We start from the raw sequence: 24,137 nt of genomic DNA, 5'->3' as shown, positions 1-24,137 counted from the left end.
TCAGTGTCCTCGTCTATAAAACAGAGCTATTAAAATATATCCTACTGATCTCAAAAAGTACTATGAGCCTATATTGGAAGCTGGATCTGGGACTGAATGGGATGGGACCTTCCCCACAGCATGTCCCCAGATCCTTGACTCATTTCCATTTTTGGTAACTCCCCTAACTTTTTCTCCCCTTCTTAGTGTCCACCTTCAAGTGGCTGATCCACATAATTATGGGTCTGTGTGGCGTTGTCAGCATCTTCCTCGTGCTCCTGTTGGTACCTAAGTGGTACTCCCAGAAATGGTGAGAGATTCTGAACTACCTCCTTGCCTGGATTCCCCTCTTCTTCACTCTGACTCATTGTTAGGCATCTTCTCTCCCTTCCCCTTCCTAGATCCCTTGAAGCTCCTGGTTGGCTCTTGTCTAAGAGTAGTGAAGAGCCTGCTCTCCCCATCCTTCAGCTCAAGAGTGAATGGATGGTCTAGGCTTGAGCGATTGGAGAAAAAGTTGTGGGAAGGAATAAGGAAGCCATGGTACCCCTACATATCTTGGTGTCTCAGACTGAGGGTATATGAACATGTATATACATGTGAGTGTGCAGAATTTCAGATGTCCATGTATGTTCATACCTGCATGCACACTTGTGTATATCACCTTTACATGGGTGTTTTGGGAAGGTGGATTTTTCACATGCTTTTGTCTGCATTCATGCTTATATGCATGTGAACAGGTGCGCAAGTATATTGTGTTTCTGTGTGGGTACCAATTTGCATACATCATGCATGTATGTTTATACATTGAAACATGTGTGTGTATGCATTGCATATATATAACATGGTTGTGTTTATTATATTTGCATGTGTTCTTGTATGTTTGTGGACACATGCTATGTATATCTGTGTATGTCATGGTATATATGCATGGACATGCATTCCCACTCTCAGTCCTGATAACAATTATTTGACAATTTTAAAAAACAGCTCTGGGAAGGAGGAAGGGTCTCCACATGGGAGAGGGGCATCCTTCACCCTTGTTTTCCCCTTTCTCATCCTCATTTCCTTCCCGGCAGGCTGAAGAAGGTTTTAAAATGTCACATTCCAGACCCTTCCAAATTCTTTTCCTCATTGAGCACAGAGCATGGAGGAGATTTCCAGGTATAGTTGTGTGTGTGTGTGTGTGTGTGTGTGTGTGTGTGTGTGTGTGTATGTGTGTGTGTACACATGGGTAAGGTGGAAGGGAGTAGGAATTGAGAAGTGGAGGAGTGGAAGGTGAATGGAAGACAGATTGGCCCCTTGGGGAGAATCCACATTGTTTCCACATAATAGTGAGAAGAAGAGGAGGAGAGAAGTCCAAAGTTGGAAAAATATGACCTTTGGGTCCCACATCCTCTTTAGTCATTCAAGAAGCATTTATCAAAAGCCAGGTACTTTGTTAGGCAATGGAGATACAGAGAAAGAAAGCACACACAGAGAGTCCCTTCTTTCACAGAGTCCACAGTCTAATGACTTGGTGGCCCTGCAGAACTGGGCCCCCTCCCTTCAGGCCCCAAGTCCCTACCTCAGCCTGCTTCCCACCCTCCTTGGATGGGGGCTTAACATAAGTAAGAAGTTTCTGACATCTGGAGCTGTCCAACAATGGAAAGGACTGCCTTGAAGTGGTAAGCTCTTATTTCTGAAGTATTCAAAAGCAGGGGCTAATGATCTCTCCTCAGGGATCTGTAGGGAGGACTCCATGGAATACATGAGTTAGAAGGTCCCTTCTAGTTCTTGAGACCTCAAGTAAAGGGGTTTGGGGTGACCCTATGCCCTACATTTTATACCACAGGGGTCACAATTTATTCCCGAGGCTTCTGGAGGCCATAAGGAGCTGTGAGAACAATGACTCTTGCCAGAGAACCAGTCTTGATCCTGCCTTTGTCATTGACTACCTGTGTGGCCTCAAGTCACTTTGCTTTTAAAAGGCTTTGCCTCTTCCTTTGAAAGTGATAGGGTTGGCCTTGGGGGTCCCCTCCCAGCTCTAGATCGATGACCCTTTGAGGCTTCTTTGACTAGGATTGAACCCTCTGTGGTCTGCCCACATGGAATAAGGCCTGGCCCAGCAGGTCTTTCCACCCTAATGGAGCCACCAGGGAAGCTTGGGGATGAGCATCCTGTCTTCTCCTAGGTGCATAGAACCTAGATCTGGAAGAAACCTTAGAGATAATCTAGTGCTACCTTCATTTTACAAATGAGCAAGTGGAGTCCCAGAGGGGAAGATACTTGTTCAAGGTCACATGGGTTGTATGTAGCAGAGCCAGGATTCCAATCCAAGGGCAATGATTCCAAATCCAATGTTCTTTCTGCCTCCCCTTCCTCTTCCTTACCACACTGTTCTTCTACCCTTCTAGAGCACACAGATTCAGAGTCAGGGAACTGGAGTTCAAATTACGGCTTTGGCAACTTTTTTTCCTGGGTGACCTTGGGCAAGTGACTTCTGCCTTCAGTTTCTCCCTATGTAAAATGATTTGGATGTGATTGAATAAGCTCTAACTTCTCTCCTACCCCTAAATTTGTGAGCCTCTCATACCACTCCCTTGGATTCCAGCCTTGGCATCAAGGCTATGACCACAGGATTTAGATAGGAAAGGAGCCAGATTGAGGAGCCCCCATTTTACAGATGAGGAAATTGAGGCCCAGAGAGGGGAAGACATATAAGAGTGTGAGTGACCCAAAGTGAGTAAGGAACTTACTTGAGATCACATGGGAACTGGGTAGTGGAATTGAGCCCTTTTATCTTTGCACCACATTGTCCTCCCTCTCCCCTTTCTTTTGTCTCAGAGCTCCAAGTCAAGCCAAGTCAACAAGCATTTACTAAGGGCCAAGCACTGTGCTAAGCCTTAGGCACAAATGTGTGCAAAAAGAAAGACAATCCCTGCCTTTAAGGAGCTTACATTCTAATAAGAGGAGACGACATATACAAGGGACCTGAAAAGGTCAAGGAAAATGAAAGATACCCACTTGGGGGCATGGTGGCAAAGTCCAGAGTATGAAGGGTGGCTGGATTAGGGCCTTCCATGAGGGCTATTGTATTCTCCTCCACCTCTTCAATTCTGGGCCCAATTTATAGTTCATCTGCAGTGTTGTGTGTGTGTGTGTGTGTGTGTGTGTGTGTGTGTGTGTGTGTGTGTAAGTGTGTCTATATTCTAAAATACCAATAAGAAATGTAGCAGTGTGCTCTCTGGGTGCCATTTCCCAACCTCCTGGGACTGGCCAGCCCTCTACCAAAGGAAGTAGAAAGAGGATAAGTGGGGAAGGAAGGAAGGAAGGAAGGAAGGAAGGAAGGAAGGAAGGAAGGAAGGAAGGAAGGAAGGAAGGAAGGAAAGAAGGAAGGAAATAGTTAAATACTTACTATGAACCAAACACTGGGACTACAAATACAAAAAAAAAAAAGACATTCTCTGTCCTCAAGTAATTTGAATAGGCAACAACTCATGTAGGGGAGTGGTGTCCAGGGAGAGGTATTTTGGTCTGAGAGGTCACAGTAAAGGTTAGTAGAGCCATAGGATATGTAACTGGTACAGCCTTTCCAGGAATGATGGTGTTGATTTGATTAGTGCCCCTAGTAATGACAGGCAGAGCAGGAAGAATAGTGGGAGGGGTACACTGCTGGCACAATGCCAGAAATATGGCCAGAGAGTACAGTGTGATGGGTCTGGGACCCACTAGATATGTTGAACTCTCACCAACCAGAAGCAAAACAAACAAAAAACCCTCCAAGGGTGAGGGAGAAAGAATCCTACTCATTCTCAGGGTTGCACAGCTAGTAACTATCTCAAGTGGGTCTTGAGCCCCTGTGAGTAATGATGTTATTTTGTATTGTTACTCTTCCCCTCTCTGGCAGAAGTGGCTTTCTTCTCCTTTTCCCATTGCCTCCTTCACCACCAGCGTTTTGGCCCCAGAAATCTCTCCACTAGAGGTGATGCAGAAGGAAGACCCAAACCTGGGCTTGTTGCTCTCCAAGGAGCTGGTTCCAGCCTATAGATCCCCGGAGACCAGTGGTCACTCTCTCTCCAGCTGCTTCACCAACCAGGGTTACTTTTTCTTCCACCTTCCTGATGCTCTGGAGGTTGAGTCCTGCCAGGTATATTTCACCTATTCGCCTTTCAGTGAGGAAGAGGAAGAGAACAAAGAGGAAGGCGAGCAGGGCTCCCTGGTGCCCCAGCTGCCTCCTGGAGGGCCTGAGGATGACTCATACTGCACATTTCCCCCTGGAGATGACATGATCCTCTTCTCCCCCAGGGTCTTCCAGGGCCCTGGGAATAACCTGGGACCCCAAAGCATCTCTTTCTCAGGAAAGGAGGCCAAGAAGGAGACTTCACCTCCCGAAGAGGACACAGCTGCTACCCCATCCTGTGACCCCAGTTTCTCAAGATCCAAAAATTCCTTGGATTCAAGACCTGAATCAACCCAGGATGGAGGCCTTCCTTTAGGCACTGGATTGGGGCCTGCCTCTCCCTTTCCCTGGGATGTTCCCCCCACACCAGACCAGACTCATGCTGTTTCTTCTTCTTACTCGGTCCTGAACACTGGTGCCTACCTCTCCCTGGGAGAATTTCAGAACCAATACCACACCCATTCAGCCTAAGCAGAAAGACTTCTCCAAGACAGGATAGAGAGGAGAGGCATGGAAGATCCCCAAGATTCAGGATAACTCCTGAACAATGGAGCAAGAAAAGCTATTTACAAGCAAAAAACTGGATTTGGCTTCAGAGGAATGGGCTTCACACCCTGACTTTATTCCTTACTACCTCCCTGACTTCGAACAAATCACTCTAACTTTGGAGCATCAGTTTTCTCATCTGTAAAAATGAAGACCATATGAAACAAGAGCAATAATAGACTTGATAAAAAAAAAAAAAGGTAAACTTGGAAATTATATTACTCTGAGAGATATAATGAATTACTTTCAATATTCACTTATATACACTGAATGGTATGTAATCTAAATACTTAAAGGAAAGGTTAAGGAAGTTATAGGGGGAAAGAAAGTCAAATTATAATAGTGGGGGATATCTCAATGTAACCCTTTCTGACATATAACCCCTCCTAAAAAAAAGTCAAAAAAGAAGATAAGGCCCTCGAGTAGAATTTCTAAGTTATATATGACAGCTTTCTAGTGATTATTAAAGGGGAATAGAAAGGAATATATGTATTCTAATACGTATATGGAATATTTACAAAAATAGACCAGGTATCAGGTCATAAAAACCTCAAAAATACAGAAAATCAGAAATATTAAATATATCCTTTACTGATTAAAATGCAATAAAAATTATATTCCATAAAAGACTATTAAAGAAATGATTAAATATTACTGGGAACTAAATAATTTAATCCTAGGGAGTTAGTATGTCAAAGAGCAAATCATTGAAACAATAAAATAATGACACTGAGGAGACACATACCAAAATTTGGAGTAGATAGCCAAAGCGATCTTTAGGGGGAAATCGCTGTCTTCAAACATTTTCTCAACAAAAGAGAAACAGAAGAAATCGAACTGGACATATAACTAAAAATACCAAAAAATCAACAAAATTTAAAAACTCAATTAAACACCAAAATAAAAATTCTGAAAATCAAAGAAGTCATTAAGAAAGTTGGAAGCAAAAACAGGAATAAATTTACAAGAACCAAAGAACTAGAGAAACTATGGGCTAATTTGATTTTTAAAAAAAGAAAGTGAAAAATCAAAAATCAAATCAGTATAAAAATATTTTATTCATACAAATTGAATTGTAAATTCAGTGTTTCACAACAAATGAAGATGAAATAAAGGAAGTTATTAGAAACTATTTTACCTAAATATATGTAAACAAAACTGACAACCTAAATGAAATAGATGGATATTAACAAAAAGGTAAAATGTCCAGTTTGATCAAACAAGAAATAGAAAATTTAAATAGCCCAGTCTCTGAAAAAGAAATTAAACAAGCCATAAATGAACTCTCTAAGTAAAATAACCTTGAGAACCAGATGAATTTACAAGTGAATTCTATCAAATATCTAAAGAACAATTAACCCCAAAATTACATTAATGATTTGAAAAGGAAGGATCCTTCCAAAGTCCTTCTGTGATATAAATATAGTCTTGATACTTAACCCAGTGAGAGTCAGAATTAGGCACTTTAGAAATCAAAGAAAACTAGACAATTATATCCCTACTGAAGATTGACGTGATTTTTAAAAATAAAATTTTAGCAAAGAAGTTCCAGAAACACATCAAAAAAATTATACACTATGGCCAGGTCATATTTATGCTGATGATGCAAAGTTAATTCAATATTAGGAAAATTATTTGCATAATAAACCACAGCAATGACAAAAAGAGCAAAAACCATGGTTATATCAATGAATGTAGAAAAAAGCTTTTGAAAAATTGCATGCTCACCTCTGGAAAAATAAAAGCAAATAACAGTAAATTGACCTTTCCTTAAAATGGTAAGAAATATCTATCTAAAACGAAGAGTCAACATTATATGTTATGGGGATAACCTAGAGTCTATTTCAGTAAGATTGCAGGTAGAGAGTATCCATCATTACCACTCCTATTTGATACAGTGCAGAAAATGCTACCAAGCAATGAGACAAGAAATGTCAAGTTGAAGGAATAAGTGTAGGCAAAAAAGAAACACAGTCATCTCTTTTTGCAGATGGTACGGTAGTTCATTTAGAAAACCCCAAAGATTCAACTACAAAATAATTGAACCAATAACTTCAGCGAAGTTCAGGATATAAAATAAATCCATGCAAATCATCAGTGTTGATATATGTTAATAACAAGACCTAGCAGAAAGAGAGAGAAATTAAATTTTAAAATAACTATGGAATATATGAGTTTTCTTACTAAGATACACACAGGAACTATATTTATATAACTACAAAACAATTTTGAGAACTAGCAACACACCTAAAGAATTGAAGGAATATTAATTGTTCATTGGTAGCTTAAATTAATAGAATAAGGATAATACTACCTAAATTAATTTACTTATTCTGTGCCATACCAATCAAATTACCAAAAGATTACTTTATTGAGGTAGAAAAATTATAACAGAATTCATCAGGAAGAACAAAAGGTCAAGAATATCAAAAGAAACAATGGGGAAAAAAAGTATAAAGAGGGTCTGGCAGAACCAGATCTCAAACCATATTTAAAAGTACTGGTTAAAAAAACAGAGAAGTCAATCAGTCAACTAGAATTAATAGCTAGCATTTCTATAATACTCTAAGGTTTGCAAAACACTTTATAAATATTATCTCATTTGATCCTCACAACAACCCTACAATGTAGGTGGTATTATTATCTTCATTTTACAGATGAGAAAACTGAGGTTAAGTGATTTGCCCAGAGTCATACAGCTAGTAAGCATCTGAGTCTGGGCTTGACCTGAGTGAGGTCTTCCTGACTCCCCCTCCAATGTTCTCTCTATTGCACCACATAAATACAAATTAAATCAACTCTGAGATTCTGAGATTCCACCTCACACCCATCAGTTTTGCAAAGTTGACAGAAAGAAAAATAAAACCATTGGAACGGGTGCCTGAAAAACCAACACGTTAATCACTGCTGCTGGAGCTATGAATTAGTACCACTATTCTGGAATGCAGTTTGGAATTATGCCGCCCAAAGTCACTAAAACAAGCCTACATTTTGACCCATGAATGTCCTGATGAAATGAAGGATAGATCTTTTTTTCTTCTTTGCATGAAAAAAAAATGGCAATTGTTTTCTTAGTGGCAAAAAAAAAAACTACACAAACACAAAAACTGGGAAAATGAAAATGTGCCCACCTACTGGGCATGAGCTAGAGAAATTGTAGTGTGTAAATTTAATGGAATATTATGGCGCTAGAAGGAATGACAAAATGGACAGTTTCAGGGGAGACTGGAAAGCCCTGTATGAACTGATGCAGAGTAAGGTCAGCAGAACCAGTAGACTAATTTGCAGTACAATGAAGACTTAACTGAAAGACATAAGAACTCTGATCAATGCAACGTCCAACCATGATTCCAGAGGATCGGTAATGAAGAACACTGTCTGTCTCCTGATAGAGAAGTGCGGGGCTAACGATACAAAATAAACAATACTGTTTTACACTTGAACAATGTGGGCATTTATTTTGCTTGGCTATGCATACTTGTTACAGGGATTTTGTTTTTCCTATTATTTTCCCCAGGATGAGATGTGGGAGGAAGGGAGAATAAATGTTTATTCATTGAAAAAAAAAAGTACCATTTAAATTTTTTTTTTAAATGAGTGAGTTGGATTAGATGGCCTGTCAGGGTCCTTTTAATTCTAAGTACTATGATTGAAATGACAAGAAGTTAGGAAAACCTTGACCCTATCTTTCCTAGTCTCTGTCTCCTACTATCTCTGAGACCATTTCTAGGCAGGGTAAGCTGAGGCCTAATTGGTGTAAGGCATCTTCAGGCTGGAACTTTCAGAGGGACACCGGGTCTTCTGTTTCCTCTGTTTTCTCACTAGATACCTGAGCCAGCCCCAAGGGAGAGTAGCTTTGTTTATCTGGGTCTTAAGAGCCTCATCTGTAAAAGGTAGGCTGAGGTCCCTTTACTTATCATCTGCCAGCTGGGGCTGGGAGAATGAGGGCCTAAGCCCCCAGCAGGTGGAAAGTGTGGAGAAAGCCTGGGCTTGGGGCCCTGGGAGGCAGAGCTGGATTCTGTGTCCAGGGAGGGAGGATGAGGGATTCCAGGTGGAGAGAGGGTGAACAGATGGAAAGGGTGAGATTGGAGAAGCAAGGGAATAGGTTACACAGGGTGGGTTCCCTTGGGGGCCAGGCCAGGTGGGAAGTAAAACTGGACCGGGTTGCAAGGTAGAGGAATGGAGCCTGTCTGGGGACAGAACTGTAACTGAGCACCTCCGTGAAGGGGCTATGCCAAGGTTTGCCAGGTGGAGGGGGACAGATAGAACAAGAAAGATAAAGACCATTAAGACTCCCAAACTCGAAACCTGGGGATTAAAGAGGGGTGACCGATGGATGGTACTCTCTCAATTCCTTCCTATTCATCCTTGGCTGAGCAGAACATAAATCTCTGAGGCCCCTAGACCACCCATTGCTCAGCCAAACCTCTTCTTCCCACTTACTATATTCCCCCCTCTCAAGATGGTGTCAGGGGAAAAGCTCCAGGCTTGTAGCCAAAAGGCCTGGGTTCTGGCAGTGTAGGGGGCAGATCACTAATGAGATTTGGAGTCAAGAACATTTGGGTTTGAATTCTGCCTCAGACGCTTACTCATTTGTGAGAGAGTGGCTTCGCTTACCTAGGTCGTAAGAACCTCATCTGTAAAAGGTAGGAGTAGGTCCCTTTACTTATCCTTTGCCAATGATTCTGTATCCTTTTGTGCAAAACGCTTGACCTTCCTGGGCCTTGGCTTCCCCACCTGTAAAATGAAGGTTTGGGATGGGATGGGTTCTTGCTCAAGAATTCTGGACCTCTAAGTAGGACAATCTCTGAGTTCCTAATCCAGAGTCATAGACTGTGACCTAAGAGCCTATCCAATGAGGCTAATCGTCTCATTTCATAGATGAAGAAATGATTGGAATACCCACAAGGTCAGCAATGAATATCATGAGACCCAGCATGGGAAAGTTCTCTGAACTATAGAAAGTACTGGAACCCCAGAGGGGATCCTGGCTGTGTAGACCACTGGTTACCTCGCCCAGGACTCAGCCCTCCTTGAGGGAAGCCTGGAGTTTCCTCTTCTCAATATGGGGTTTCCAGAAATGGTTGCCAAGAAGACATTCAGATCCCATGGCAAAAGTCATGGGCTGTGGGGGAAAATATCACTGGTTTTGGAGTCAGAGATATTTTTTTTTACAGTGGGACCACTTAATAATTGTGTGATGACCTCAGGTGACCTTCCACTCTCTGGGATGCAGCTAATTAGATGATCTTTTGTCCCCCTGCAGCTCTGACATCTCATGTTCTAATTCCTCTCCCACCTCTGACATTCTTTGTTCTGAGACCCCTCCCAGCTCTGACATTCCATGTTCTAAGGTCCTTCCCAGCTCTGACATTCTGTGAATTTTGAATTCTGTGAATTCTGAAATAATAGCTGCAAAAGTAGATTGTTATAAACCCTTGAAGACTCCAAGAATACAGTGACCTTTTCTTTGCAAAGGGGTGAACATCACTCTTTCCTCCTCTTACATGAAGTGTGACCTTTGATGTGAAGGAGTCTTTTTCTTCATGGAATATTATGTACAAACCACAATTATTCTTTTGGCAGGCAGTATTTACTTACACTAATTCAATTATTTGATTTTTAAAGATTTATTCATGGAAGTGTGAGTACATAAGTACCTAACAACAGGGAAGAGTCAGAAAAGGACAGATAGTTCTTTTCTGAAAACTTTTTTAGTTGATATATTTTGTTCCAACCCTACCTCTAAATTTCACCTTTGCAACTTACTACCTGAGTGACCATGGACAAGGCAGGTGGCCTCTCTGGACTTTAGTTTCCTCATCTTATGGATAAAGAGGTTGGACTCCATGGCCTCTGAGCTCCCTCCAAATTCTAAGACTATGATTCACATCACTGAATCTCTCTCAGCCTCAGTTTACTCCTCTGTAAGATGAGAGAGTTGGAATAGATCAGGAATTTTAACCATCTGTGTGGGGGGGGGGCTGTCTCCTTTTGCTACATCCTATCTTTTTCATAATTGTTTTAAAATGTGCCTAATGAAATACAAAAGATTATGATGGAAACCAATTATATTGAAATATTTATCAAAATATTTTAAGATTAACTCCTTTCCAGAATACTTAAAATTTAAAATGCATAAATAACATAGAAAGGATCAAACCAATTATAATCATTAATTTAAAAATTATTTGAGTTATCAAAATATCTTTTTTTTAAAATTCATAGAACCCAGGTTAAGAACCCAATGGAATTGATGACCTCTAAGGCCATCTAGCTTTAGCTCCAAATGGACAATCCTCCAACCCTAATAAACTCACAATTTAATTCCCCACCACCAGCAAATGCCGTCCCTAGAAATAATTCAGTGCAATAGCTTAGAATGTTGATTGTAGTCACAGCCCTACACGAAATGACCCAGCTAGCAGGTCATTGTCATGATTGAGAGTCTACTCGCTTCTGCTGTCAATCCATAGTTCTCACATGTCACCTTGTACCTGGATGGTCTGTGCCGCTGTGTTCTAGCACCACCCTTTTTGGGTCCTATCACATTCTGCCGCTGCTGCTGCACCACTTAAACTGAGCATGCCCCAGGCACAATTCCTAGATATCACTTCGGTGGTTTCCCCTTTGCTTAAAAGCAAGGAAGATCAATTGCTTTCACTTTAACAATTGAGTACCAATGTAGACAATTCTCATTTTTTACCCCATTGATCATGTGGCTTTACACCGCTGCTTTCATGTCTACTTTGGGGGTCAATGGATATGTTGTTATTTTCCTTGAGTCAGCCTGCCTTGGCTGATAAAGGAGCCTAGAATTAGGATGCTCGGGGTTCAGGATGCCTGCAACACTTAGTAGCTTTATCACCCCAAAAATGACTTCACCTCTCAGAGTATCATTTTTTTGTCATTGTTAAGAGCCTCTTCTTCCCATCTCCTCCTCAGTGCCCACAAGGACACTGAGCAGACTCCCTGGGGATCAGGGCTGTCTTGTGCGATGCAGCAAAAAGAGGAAGGAGGCTTGGCAATCAGCAGACCTGAATATATGTCCCTGTTCTGTCAATCTGCGCAGGGGAAAGAACTCTATACTTGGAGTCAGAGGACCTGGGTTCCAATTCTGTCTCTATCACTTGTTATCTGTGTAACCCTAAGAAAGATAACTTCCTTTGATATATCTGCAGCTCATTTTCCTCAGCCCTAAAATGAGGTTAGATTAATTAGATTATCTCAAAAGTCTTTTTCAGGTATTAAAAAAAAATCTGAGCCTCGGTTTCCTTATCTGTTGAATGAGGAGGTTGGATTAAAAACCTCCAGCTCAAAAAAATCATGTGAGTTGAAATCACTGCCTTCTCTAGAGCTGTTTTTTCATCTGCCAAATAAGTGAATAAATGAATGAATGAATGAATAATGAATGAAAAAGCATTTATTAGGTGCTTACATATAATATATAGAGATGTGTGCGCTCCAATTGAATGTGCAGCCATTGGTAAGAAACCAAGCTTTAGGAAATTTTCTTGGGCCCCTCTCAGATCTAACCCTATGATCCACATCTGAGGTGATGGCCTCCATAGCTAAGTTCCCAAGACCTCTACCTATTCATTGGCAGAGTTTCTTGGGATTTTTCCAGTGGGTCTTGGGTGGGTGAGTTGGGAAGTGGACTAAAGACCCACCTCAATCTTCACCCATTTCCAGAAATAATTTCTAGGATTTAGAGCTAGGCCAGAACTCAGTCCACTTAGTCCAAACCCCTCCCCTTAGTACTGATGAACCTGAGATCTCAAAATATTGAGAGGCAGCTTCCCTAAAGCTATACAAGTGACTGGTAGAAGATCAGGATCTGAACCCGGGTCCTCTGATTCTGAATCTAAAGTTCTTTCCCTTATACCTCACTGTTTCTGAGAGAGTGGATCAGGTGAATAGGTTTTTACTTTTACCTTTAGAAAATCATCTCTTTGACTGGTCCAATGTGACCTTTTTTCCATGTCTGATGGCCCTGTCTGTTTTTTTTTTCTAAGTATTGCATGCTTGGTGGGACATTAGATGATGACAGCTCAGTTGGGGGGGTGGTGAGCTGAGTGTGAAGCCACAGGCAGGAAGCCTGGGGTGATAGAAATGATGTTCAGAGATACCAGGACTTCTATTACAGGAAAACAGGATGAAGAAGACTGGGTTGGGTGATGTGGGGAGAGTAGAGATGAATGAGAAGAGAGGGAACAGGGAGGCAGAGAAGGCCGAAAATCATTCTAACTGAAAGGGACCAGAGATGGACAAGCAACTGGAGGAAGGACAGGGTTGCCCATTGACCTTAGCACTGACTTAAGAGATGCTGCCCTTCCACAACATCGTGATGTTTTGTGAAAAGGGAGCTGGACTTGTAGATGGAAGAGCTTGTTGCAGGTATTAGCTATTCTACTGACTTTCTAGGTGATCTTGGGTAAGTCACTTTCCCAATTCTGTGCCTCAGTTTATTCAGGTGTAAAATGAAGAAGTTGAAATTCAATCAATCCCTGCTCAAAATCCTGTGATCCTCTGACTGTGGGAAAGTCTCTTTATCTCCCTGGGCCTCAGTTTCCTCATCTGTAAAATGAGAAGATTGGACTAGACGGCCTCTTAGCTCGAAGTCTATGAGCCTGTGTTCCTCTCCATGATCAGTACAGCCCCACACAGATCTGACATCTAAGAGCCCCTCCCACTCTAAATTCTATAACCCTGTCATCTTATGAACATGTATGCAAATGCTTTTGATACAAGGTGGTCCTGGGAGAGAGAGAGAGAGCTAACAAAGTGCTTTCAGCTGCAGGAGATAGGAAAGACTTGTGGCAGAGAAGATCTTTAAAGAGAGAGCTGGTTTTTACTTAGTAGGGACATGGAGGGAAGATGGTACATCCCAGGGATTGGGTTGTGGGGTAAAGGTCTCCCACTCAAGGCAAGAGTCACTCCCCAACTCTGGGCTTCAGCTATTAAATTGAGATAATAGGATTTGTACTCCCTGACTCACAGGATTAGTATAAGGACCAAATCTGATAATGTATGTGATATACTTTCAAGAATCAGCTCAAAAAAATAAAAATAAAAATAAAAAAAAGAATCAGCTCCATTTCTACTACCTGTAAGAAGTCTATCCCTGAGCCCCTCAGCTGCTAGTTTCTTTCTATGTAAGGTTATCTTTCCTCTTATCTACTTTATTTGTATCTTGTACTGACTTATAAATGCACATGCTGTCTGCCCCATTAGAATGTAAGCTCCTTGAAGGCAAGGACTGTTTCACTTTTGTATTTCTATTCCTAGCCACTAGCAGAGCTCCTGGCATACAGCAAGTTCTTAATAAATTCATGTTGATGGATGAATTAGAACTGAATCATTTCATCATTTTGAGCTCTATCATTTGCCTTTTTATCACCTTTATGCACCATTGTTCTTTCCATTCTTCTGAGGGCTCATAAGCAAGAAACACACAGAGTGTTGGCAAGGTAGCATCTTCCTCTATCTGTGATGCAGGAATGTGGAGGGAAGGTGGGAAAAAGCATTCAGTAGACAAAATATCATTCAATCTACCCACAAACTAAACTCTGTGTGCCAATACATTCTTTTTTGGCTACCCTGATGGTCAGAAGTCTACTCTATTTTGGAAATGATGGTAAAAACTCTAAATGTGAGCTTCTATTTTTTTCATCCCCTCTTCCCTTTGAGTGGCTGAAAATGACATGTTGCATTAACACCATTATAAATACAGGTCTGTGAGTGTTTGCATAAAGGCTTTCAGTCATCAGAAGGCTTCCTGATTGGCTGAAAGTGAGCGAGAGAAGACAGAATTAACCAATGATCTCAGACCAGAGATCCCCAGTGTGTTGATCTCAACAGCTCAGGGATATTTTGAGGAAAAGGACACAATATTTGGAGGGAGGGAGAAGGGCAGGTATGATATCTTAAAGAAACTCAGTATTCCAGATTAGAGAGAGTCAAACTTGGGACAAACTAGATATAGATAACCAAAGAGAACCATAATAGCTTAGATAATTTAGACTTAGTTCATATGCAATCCTCTTAAATGTTTGTCTTTAAATATTGAAATATTCATGTTTTATTTTTTTAAGTTCATATTTTTTTTTAAAGTGTGGGCACCAATCATATCTGGGACTGGGTAGTTTTCTCTCACTAGCATTTCTTATGACCCCAATGTGGGATGATATTATTCTTTTTAAAGCTTCACTGATGCCTTGTGTTGATACACCACAGTCATTTCCTGATATACCCCTTCCTTTGAACCTTCTCTTATCACAAAGAAAAACAGTTAAACAACAACATAAAAAGCCTACAAACAAAACAGAATGTGTCTGACAGAGTATGAGCACTTGGCTCCTATGGTCCCCACCTCTTCTCTGCCAAAAGAACAGAATTGTGTTTAATCTGTTGTTCTCTAGGTTGAAGATTGGACCCTTTGATCATAAGAGTTCAGGTGCTCTTTCGTGCCCTTTCTACTTCCATTGTTATAGTCATCAGATACATATGTATGTATATGTATATGTGTATGCATCTATATATGTGTGTATATTTATGATTCTGCTACAGCACATACGAATCTTCCTCAGTTTCTCTGGTTGTCATCGTCTGTTACAGCACAATAATATGACATTACATTCATGGACCAGAGAGAGGCACCCACTCAGCTTCCAGTGAATTGCTAACTTTGGTATATTATATTGGAATTTGTAGATTCTCTCCGTATTTGCTTGTGAAAAAAAACCCCATAGAAATGTATTCCTGTTGTAGAGTGTGTACATATAGAGGGATGAAAGGGAAAGAGCAAGAAGATGTCAGATTAAGGTATCCAGTTACAGTAATGGAGGAAGAATGGAGAAGATAATTGGATTTTGGGTGTGGTGGACTGCTAAACCTGGAGACCAAATTGTTTCTGGGGGCCAGGAAGATCAGGAAGGTTGGCCTCTTTAGGTTAGGGTTATTTGATCAGGGAAATTGTAGAAAATGATAAAAAGTGAAAGTCATGGGACTGAGGGGAAAGCCCACCTCCCCACCCTTTAATTTTTAAGGAGTTGGCTCTCAGCCCGTATCTGGGAAAAGAATAAGATTTTCAAAGCCCGAGATACAGATTTGAAGTCTTTTACATCCTGTTACATTGTTAGTTAGACATGAATTTGTCGAAAGATTGAGCCAATGACTGCATTTGTGAAACAATGGCGTCATCATCATAGTCCTTTACGTACGTATAATTTACTGTTCATGAATCAATTTATCTGATAATAGGAGTGATCTAGAAAAAAATAAGGATTGATAAAAGTATATAAAAATAAGAGCTATTTCCCAGTACATAAATGGTCAACAGCAGAACTATAGTTCTCTTTGTCATTTCCTCTATTTTGTTTTGTAACTCTCAAAAATGCTTGTTATAGCATTTTCTATTATGTCTATCTTTCTTCTAATTTTGTAAGCTCCACTAAGGCAGAATTATGTCTTCTCTAAACTATCTATCATCCTCCCCCAACACCTGAAGAGTACCCTGCATGCACTAGGTTCTTTTATGAGGGGGGAGAATGGAAATAGACACCCTTTATCCCTGGCCAATAGCTTAGAAACTAGAAGTCCCTCATCAGCATTATATACTGCCTTCATCTCAATTTTATGACCTGTGTGAGCAACTCACCACCTGTTTCTTCTTTCTGGCTAGACAGTGTTCAGTCTACTCCACTCCCCTCTTTTATCCACTCCCAAATGCTGTCTATGTTGTTTCCTTAGTAACTAATCACGGTCTGAGATTCTAATAGTTCTATAGGTCTGAGGTTCCATAATTCTATGATTCCATGATTCTAAGATTCTATCTAAATTATATGGAATATAAATGTTTCCTAATTCAGATTTGTGGATTTCTACATAGATGTAAGTTTTTGATAAATAGCCACTTTGAGAAGGGACCAACGGGGACATCTAGCTAAACTCTCTCCTAATGAAGGAATCTCCCTCATAGCATCATGGATAGTTGGTCATCTAAACCCTGCTCAAACACTCTCAGTTTCGGGAACTCACTACTTCACAAGGCAATCTTTTTAAAAGGAGTTTTTACCAGGATTGTCTCATTTTAAAGAGCACTGGGTGAGGAGCCATGTGACATAAAGTCTAGCTTTGACTTTGTAGCTAAGGATCCAGGTGACCTTGGTTATGGTCATAGATCCCTTCTCTTCTCTGGCTCCATCTCCCTCATCTGAAGGAGTGTAATTGATGGTGTCTGAGGTCCTTTATGTTCTATGAGCAAGAGGCTGTCTGGATGGAAACCTGTGGCATGTCAGTTTGTGTCTGTTTCTTTGTGTGGTTAAAGCCAGGCCTTCTGTCCATGATTACACCTGACTCAAAGTTTCCATTGTCACAAACAAAGTGAGAAAGTGCTTTTCAAAAACCCCCAAACATCTTTCTCAGCCCTTCAGCCCCAGACCACTGCTGGAGAAAGCGGCAAAAAGGTTCATGCCAGAGTGGGTGGTAATGACCACAGCAGGGCTCCTCCTTCAAGCAGATGGATGTCAACATTTTGGGGAGGTGGGGGGTGGTCCAGACCAGTGATTCTAAAATACTAAAACATAGCTGGCTATGCAGTTGAATAAATGAAACTTTAATAAGCATTTCACTAATAGTATATGTGCCCATGTTGCTTGGCACAGTACCTGACACATAGTAGGCACTTAAGAAAACACTTGGTGGTTGAAAAAATGGATTTACAGCTGGAATGTACCTTAGAGGTCATTGAGTCTGACCCACTCATCTTAAAGAAGAGGAGACTCAGATCCAGACAGGGAAAGGGATCAGCTCAAATTCTCCCAGCTAATAAGTGGTAAAGCCAGAATTTGAACTCAAGTCCTTTGATATGAATTTTAATCTTAGAAGTAATCTTGTTAAACTCCTTTATGTAGGAATCATGATACATTAGTTGTTCAATAAATGTTTGGTGAATGAATGAATACTGAAATTGGAGTCAAAAGATCTACATTGAAATCCTTACTCTAATATTTGCAAGCAGGTTCTTTCCCCACCATGAGCTTTTTTTTCATCTTCTGGAAAATGGGGGTATTGGGCAAAATGACTTCTCAAGTCCCTTCCAGCTCAAAATACGGAACTCTATGTTCATTTGAGGAGTAGGTAGGAAGGGATGGGCTGGAATAGTTAGGGAGAGGTAAGGGTAGAAAGCAAGAGGAAGACCACAAGAAGGTCCAAAAGGGCCCTTCAGTTGTCTGTGAAGTGCTTGGTTCTTCTTCGGAAGCTAAGGCCATGTTGAGGTGAACCCTCACTTCGTTGGGGACTAGCACCACTACAAAGAAGTCTCTCCTCATCCTTCTGCTGAAATAACCATCTTCAAACTCGCTTGCATCTACTCTGCCCGCATCCTTCACAATGATGAGGTTACAGTCACAGAGGATAAAATCAATGCCCTCATTAAAGCAGCAGGTGTAAATGTTGAACCATTCTGGCCTGGATTATTTGCAAAGGCCCTGTCCAATGTCAACATTGCAAGTCTCATCTGCAATATAGGGGCTGGTGGACCTGCCCCAGCAGCTGGTGGTGCTGCCCCAGCTGAAGAGAAGAAGAAAGAGGAAGCAAAAGAAGAAGAATTCGAGGAGTCCGATGATGACATGGGCTTTGGTCTCTTTGACTCAATATTTTTGTAACATTAAATAGAAAGCTTAACCCAACTAAAAAAAAAAAAAGAAGGCCCAAAATGACTAAGAAGGGCATCGAGGTGATGTCTGGCTGGAGGGAGGTCACCCTCTAAGGAAGGAGGGGCAAGTGAGCAATAGAGTCAGAAAAATAATAACATAACTTCCATTCTAGAGTGTCACAGGAGACATGTATAAATGTGTATGTGTGTGTGTGTGTGTGTGTGTATATATATATATATATATATATATATATATATATATATATATATATATATATATATACACACATATATATGTATATATATAATATATTGTAACAATATAATAAATATATAATATTTATATATAAATTTTTCTCCAGGTAATACAGTCAGGGTCATTCTCTGAAAGCTTAGAGAAAAAGCTATGACTAGTAATTAAGAATTGTTCCTCTGATCATTGTTCACATCTCTTAGACTACTCTTACCAAAACTTCAGAAGAAATTACAAGTTAAACAAAAACAATTTTTAATCATCTGAAAATTGGGATGGGACTTAGTTTGAGATAGAGAAAGAAGGTGTACATAAAGGCCAACACATTCATGACTCCCTTTAAGGCAACTCAGGCATTCCAGAATCCCAAGTTGTCTCCTGAATCTGCCATCATAAGTGTTTTCCCCAGTGCAAGCCACAAATGAAAGGTAACATGGTACCAGAGGCTGGAGACCTGGCTCTGCTGCTTAATTTCTGTGTCATCTTAGGCAAATCGCTCTAATTTTCTGAGCCTTCATTTCTTTTGCTGGATAATGAGAATGGTAAGACCAGATAGCCATAGTCAATAGATTGCTGGTCATGGTGCCAAGAAGCCCTGGGTTCAAATCCTGCCCCTAACCCTAGCTGTGTGATACTAGGCAAATCTGTCCCTCCCTCTGGGCGCCTGTTTCTTTTCTGTAAAATGATGGAGTTAACTAACTAGTGTCTCCTGAAGTCCCTTCCAGCTGTAGATCTCTGCTCCTCTCAGCTCTGATGTTCTGTCTTTCTAATTTGCCTGGCTGGTTGTTTCTCTGATAGTTTCACTGAGACAGTCCTTTACCACAGAGGTGATGTCAAACATCCCACACATATTTTCAGAGAAATATCTAGTGGTAGTTTGTCAGCGATTGCTGAGCACATATCTCATTTTCCAGGTACCATAACTGACTTTTAGACAAGGGATGAGCTGTCTCCCACTGAGAGTCTGTGACATATCTTTGAAAGGGCTCTAAGAGGTCCCCTGAGTCTAAAACATGTCAGCTAATCTGCTTACCGTAGAGATGGGGCAACTTGTCTACCTCATCCCCATGACCTTCATACTTCCTCTACTAATAACATCACTTGTACTGTCTGCTGCCAGTTTGAGAATGGGCCCAGGGGCTCTGTTGCTATCAATGGGATTGACCTACCCATCACATTACTTATGAGACTTTGGGCAAGTCACTTAACATCCATGGGCCTCAGTTTCCTCATCTACAATGTGAGGGGTTTGAGCAGATGTTCTTGGGGGTGCCTGCCACTGCTAAGTCTTATAATCCTATATTATATTGTTGAAAAAGCAAAGGTTAGAGAGAGATGGAAGATGATGATGTTGATGATGAAAGATCTCATTACTTGAGGCAGTGTTTACATTGGTTAAAGCACTAGATTTGAAGTCAGAAGACCTGAGTTCAGATTCTGGGTACTACTATTTACCATCTGCATGACTTTGGTCGAGAAACAACCCCTTTGGGCCTCAGCGTCTTCATTTGCCTTCTTTGCCTTTACATCTTCCTCTGTAGACCTCCTGGATTAAATGAGATAATATCTGTAAAATGCTTATTTAGCACAGTGCCTGGCACATAGTAGGTGCTAAATAAATGTTTATTTCTTCCCTCCCTATCTTCCTGGAGTACTTTCATTGGTCCCTCTCTGGTGTCCTTAACAGGTAAATATTAAGCATTCTAGTAATAGGCAAAGGGGTCACCCTCCTAAGATACTTCATGAAGACAAGAACATCAGCTTATCTAAACTGCTCATCTTACTCAGTGCTCTGTATACGATAAGTGCTTAATAAATACTTAGCAACCAGTCCCAAGGCCCCTTCCAATCTTAAATGCCCTATGATCCCACGAGTAAACATAGGTCTGCCCCACTGATAACAGAGTCTTTATTTAGCTCTCCATTGTTTGCTTAGCCTGGTATTCAAAGGGCCCTACTTTAGGGTCCCACAAAACTCGTGCTGCCAGCATTGCAGGATATCTAACCTATGTATAGTTCAGAGAACAGAGTAGGCATCAGAAGGTTTGTTACGGGTGATGTTACCATTGCAGAGTCAACATCACTTAAAGGACATTTCTGTGTTCTCTGTGCTCATGACCTCAGACAACTTCAAACATGGATGGCCCAGAAGACGTTTGCGAGAGTACACACCCAACACAGGGAAAGCTGCCTAGCGAGAGAAGACCAGCCCCCTCCCCCAGAGCCATGTAGTGACCCTTCCTTCCTTGTAAGACTTTCAGCCACTTCAGCCTAGCCACCAACCAACAAGTTGGAATTCTTCCTCTTTTTACCAGCTGCCACAGTGTGGGAGAGAGGGTGATGCCTTTCTTGGGTTTCTAGCATCCATATTTGACTTCCCAGTCCTAAACTCAATTGCCCCTCTGATTGCACTACTCAGACATGTCTGCTCTGTCAGACCTCTCAGACCTTTCTTCTCTCATCTCCCTTTTATTTTCATTAACCACCCAATACTCCATACACACCTAACCACTCGCTACCCTCTGATACATACATGTGTATGTTCTTAACACGGTGTGTGGCTCTTCCTTCTTCTCCACCCAGAATGCCCTCCTTCCCATGTCAGTCCATGATCCTCCTCTCTATCCTTCAAAGCCCAAAGCACAAGTCACCTCCTCCTTGAAGCTTTCCAGGGTCTACTCCTCCTTTCACCTAGACATGACTTCTCCTTCCTGGGCACTCCCACAGCATGAGGGACCTGTCTCATGCACATTCACAGCATCCTAATATTTAGAGCTGGAAGGATCCTCAGAAGTCATCTAGTCCAGCCCATTTATTTTGTTGAGGTTATAACTTCTTTATCACATAACTCTTTTGCATTATGATTATTTGGATACATGGTTCCTGTCACCTCCTTGATCCCTTGGGACGAGGATAGTATTGGAAAGGACTAAACCTCAGTTTGAGCTCTGCCTCTTTTCTTGCTGGGTGTGTGAAGCTGACCTCTCCAGGCCTTAGTTTCTTCATCTTCAGAAGAAGTTATCAAACTAGATGGTGCCTCAGGTCTTGAGCCTATGAAATTCGTAATAAGTATAGTCATAACAGCAATCATGCAAAACCATGCTGTAAAGACAAAACAGTACCGAGAACATTGGCTATGTAAAGATAATGGTAGGATGGTGTCCTTGGACCATTTCTATCTGAAACCATTAAAAAAAATGAAAATAAAATAGAAGAAGAAGGAGGAGGAAGAAGAGAAGGAGGAGGAGGAGGAGGAGGAAGAAGAGGAAGAAGAGAAGGAACAATGATGACAATGATGATGATGACTTACTGTTGCCAGTCTAGGAACGGGCCCATGGGGTCTCCTGCTTTACTTGAGACTCGCCCCTCAAAGTCCATGTGACCACAGGCCCCAGTATTTTCACCTGTAAAAATAGCACATTGGACTTGATGGATATAAAGTAAACTATACAAATTATCTTATCTGAGCCTCGGAAAGGTCCCACGAAAGAGTCATCATGTCCACTTTAAATGTGAGAACACTCTTTACTCTGAGAGGGGCAATCCTCACCCAGGCTTCAAGGCTGGAGATAATATTGGGACTCCAATCCCGGGCACCTGATTTCTTGTCCAATGCCATGTTCTCCATACCCTGCTGCCTCTGAGATACTTCCTTGGTAGTAGGGGTTCTGATCATGGAAGGAAGGAAGGAAGGAAGGAAGGAAGGAAGGAAGGAAGGAAGGAAGGAAGGAAGGAAGGAAGGAAGGAGGAGGAAGGAAGGAAGGAAGGAAGGAAGGAAGGAAGGAAGGAAGGAAGGAAAAGGAAGGAAGGGAGGGAGGGAGGGAGGAAGGAGGAGGGAGGAAGGAAGGGAGGAAGGAAGGAAGGAAGGAAGGAAGGAAGGAAGGAAGGAAGGGAGGGAGGAGGGGGGAGGAAGGAAGGAAGGAAGGAAGGGAGGGAAGGAGGAGGGAGGAAGGGAGGAAGGAAGGAAGGAAGGAGAGAGGGAGGGAGGAAGGGAGGGAAGGAAGGAAGGGAGAGAGGAGGGAGGGAGGGAGGAAGGGAGGAAGGAAGGAAGGAAGGAAGGAAGGAAGGAAGGAAGGAAGGGAGGAAGGAAGGGAGGAAGGAAGGAAGGAGGAAGGAAGGAAGGGAGGGAGGAAGGGAGGGAGGAAGGGAGGAAGGAAGGAAGGGAGGGAGGGAGGAAGGAAGGAAGGAAGGAAGGAAGGAAGGAAGGAAGGAAGGAAGCAAGGAAGGAAGGAAGGAGGGAGGGAGGGAAGGAGGGAAGGAAGGAAGGAAAGGAGGGAGGGAGGAAGGGAGGGAGGGAGGAAGAAAGGGAGGAAGGAAGGGAGGGAGGAAGAAAGGGGAAGGAAGGAAGGAAGGAAGGAAGGAAGGAAGGAAGGAAGGAAGGAAGGAAGGAAGGAAGGGAGGAAGGAAGGGAGGGAAGGAAGGAAGGAAAGGAGGGAGGGAGGAAGGGAGGGAGGGAGGGAGGGAGGAAGGAAGGAAGGAAGGAAGGAAGGAAGGAAGGAAGGAAGGGAGGGAAGAAGGAAAGGAAGGAGAGAGGGAAAGAAGAGGAGAGGGAGGGGAGGGAGAAAGAACCATTTATTCAGTGCTTTAAATATTAACTCCTAAGAGTAAGAACTTTGACTGATATTTCCATTCCTTTCCTCAGTATCTCAAATGGGGTGGGGGCTGTATAAAGCAGACACTCTTAAAGTGTTTGTTGAAGAAAACAAAACAAACCATTTTTAGGGCTTTTCATTGGAATTCTCCTTGATTGGGGTAAAAGGTGAGCCTGCCTTGTATTATGTTCTTCTCTTTAGCAAATAATATTCTAGGATCGTAGAATGTCAGAGCTGGAAGGGAGCTTAGAACAGGGAAGGTCAGAGCTGGCAGGGAGCTTAGAATCGGGAAGGTCAGAGCTGGGAGGGGCCTGAGAACAGGGGATGTCAGGCCTGGGGATCCTCAGATTTAGAGCTGAACTGACAGTGGAAATGATGTAATCCAAACCTGTCACTGGACTAAGAAGGAAACCAGAATGAGGAGATGGTTTTCCTGAGCTCGGAGGGCACAGCAGTGTCAGAGCCAGGACTAATGCTTGTATCTCCCCCAGGTCTGGGCCAGAGCTGATTTCTCTCTGGCCTTCCCAGACACCTCTTCTAACAGAGCAGTGGACACCTCTGGGAGCCGCTGACATTTTCACCGCTCCTCAGTCCATCCCTAGAGTTTTGTCTTCAACCCGAGGAGCTAGAAACAGGTTTGTTGGAATTGGTGGGGGGGAGACTTCCTCGTGCCTATGTTGGGGGAACCTTATACAATCAATGTGTCAGGCACATTTATGTTTATTCTGCAGAACTTTTAGAAAGAAGGCAGGGCAATATGAGGCTATACTGGAAGGTGGGAGGTCTGGGCTCAAATCCCCTCCCCGAGCATCCAATATCTGAGCAAGCCTCCTCTCTTTCATAGGCCTCAGTTTCCTCTTTTGTATAAGGTCATCAATTTAGGGATCTGAGGGACCTTAGGTACCTTCCAGGACAACCTCTTTACTTTGCAGATGGAGAAACTGAGGTCCC

General features: G+C 42.0%; 2 protein-coding genes across 4 annotated transcripts in view; both read left to right on the top strand.

Moving 5' to 3' along the window:
• The window catches only part of IL2RB (interleukin 2 receptor subunit beta), a 30,602-nt gene extending 22,472 nt beyond the window's left edge, over positions 1–8,130 (top strand). For all 3 annotated transcript variants that reach the window (XM_020982521.2, XM_020982518.2, XM_020982522.2), the window contains 3 exons: positions 187–289; positions 1,056–1,140; positions 3,866–8,130. In XM_020982521.2, coding sequence (XP_020838180.1) covers positions 187–289; positions 1,056–1,140; positions 3,866–4,609 — 932 coding nt within the window. In that variant the 3' untranslated portion in view covers positions 4,610–8,130. The remainder of the gene's footprint in view (positions 1–186; positions 290–1,055; positions 1,141–3,865) is intronic.
• Positions 8,131–23,605: 15,475 nt separating this feature from the next.
• Positions 23,606–24,137, top strand: part of TMPRSS6 (transmembrane serine protease 6) — a 55,436-nt gene continuing 54,904 nt past the window's right edge. Inside the window, exon 1 of the mRNA XM_020982517.2 lies at positions 23,606–23,821. The gene's annotated coding sequence lies outside the window, so the exon portion shown is untranslated. The remainder of the gene's footprint in view (positions 23,822–24,137) is intronic.

This window comes from Phascolarctos cinereus, unplaced genomic scaffold, assembly GCF_003287225.1.
Source record: "Phascolarctos cinereus isolate Bilbo 61053 unplaced genomic scaffold, phaCin_HiC Scaffold_1;HRSCAF=81, whole genome shotgun sequence".
In the NCBI taxonomy this organism is placed as follows: Eukaryota; Metazoa; Chordata; class Mammalia; order Diprotodontia; family Phascolarctidae; genus Phascolarctos; species Phascolarctos cinereus.
Note: the sequence above shows the minus strand (reverse complement) of the source record. Positions and strands in the feature narration are given on the sequence as shown.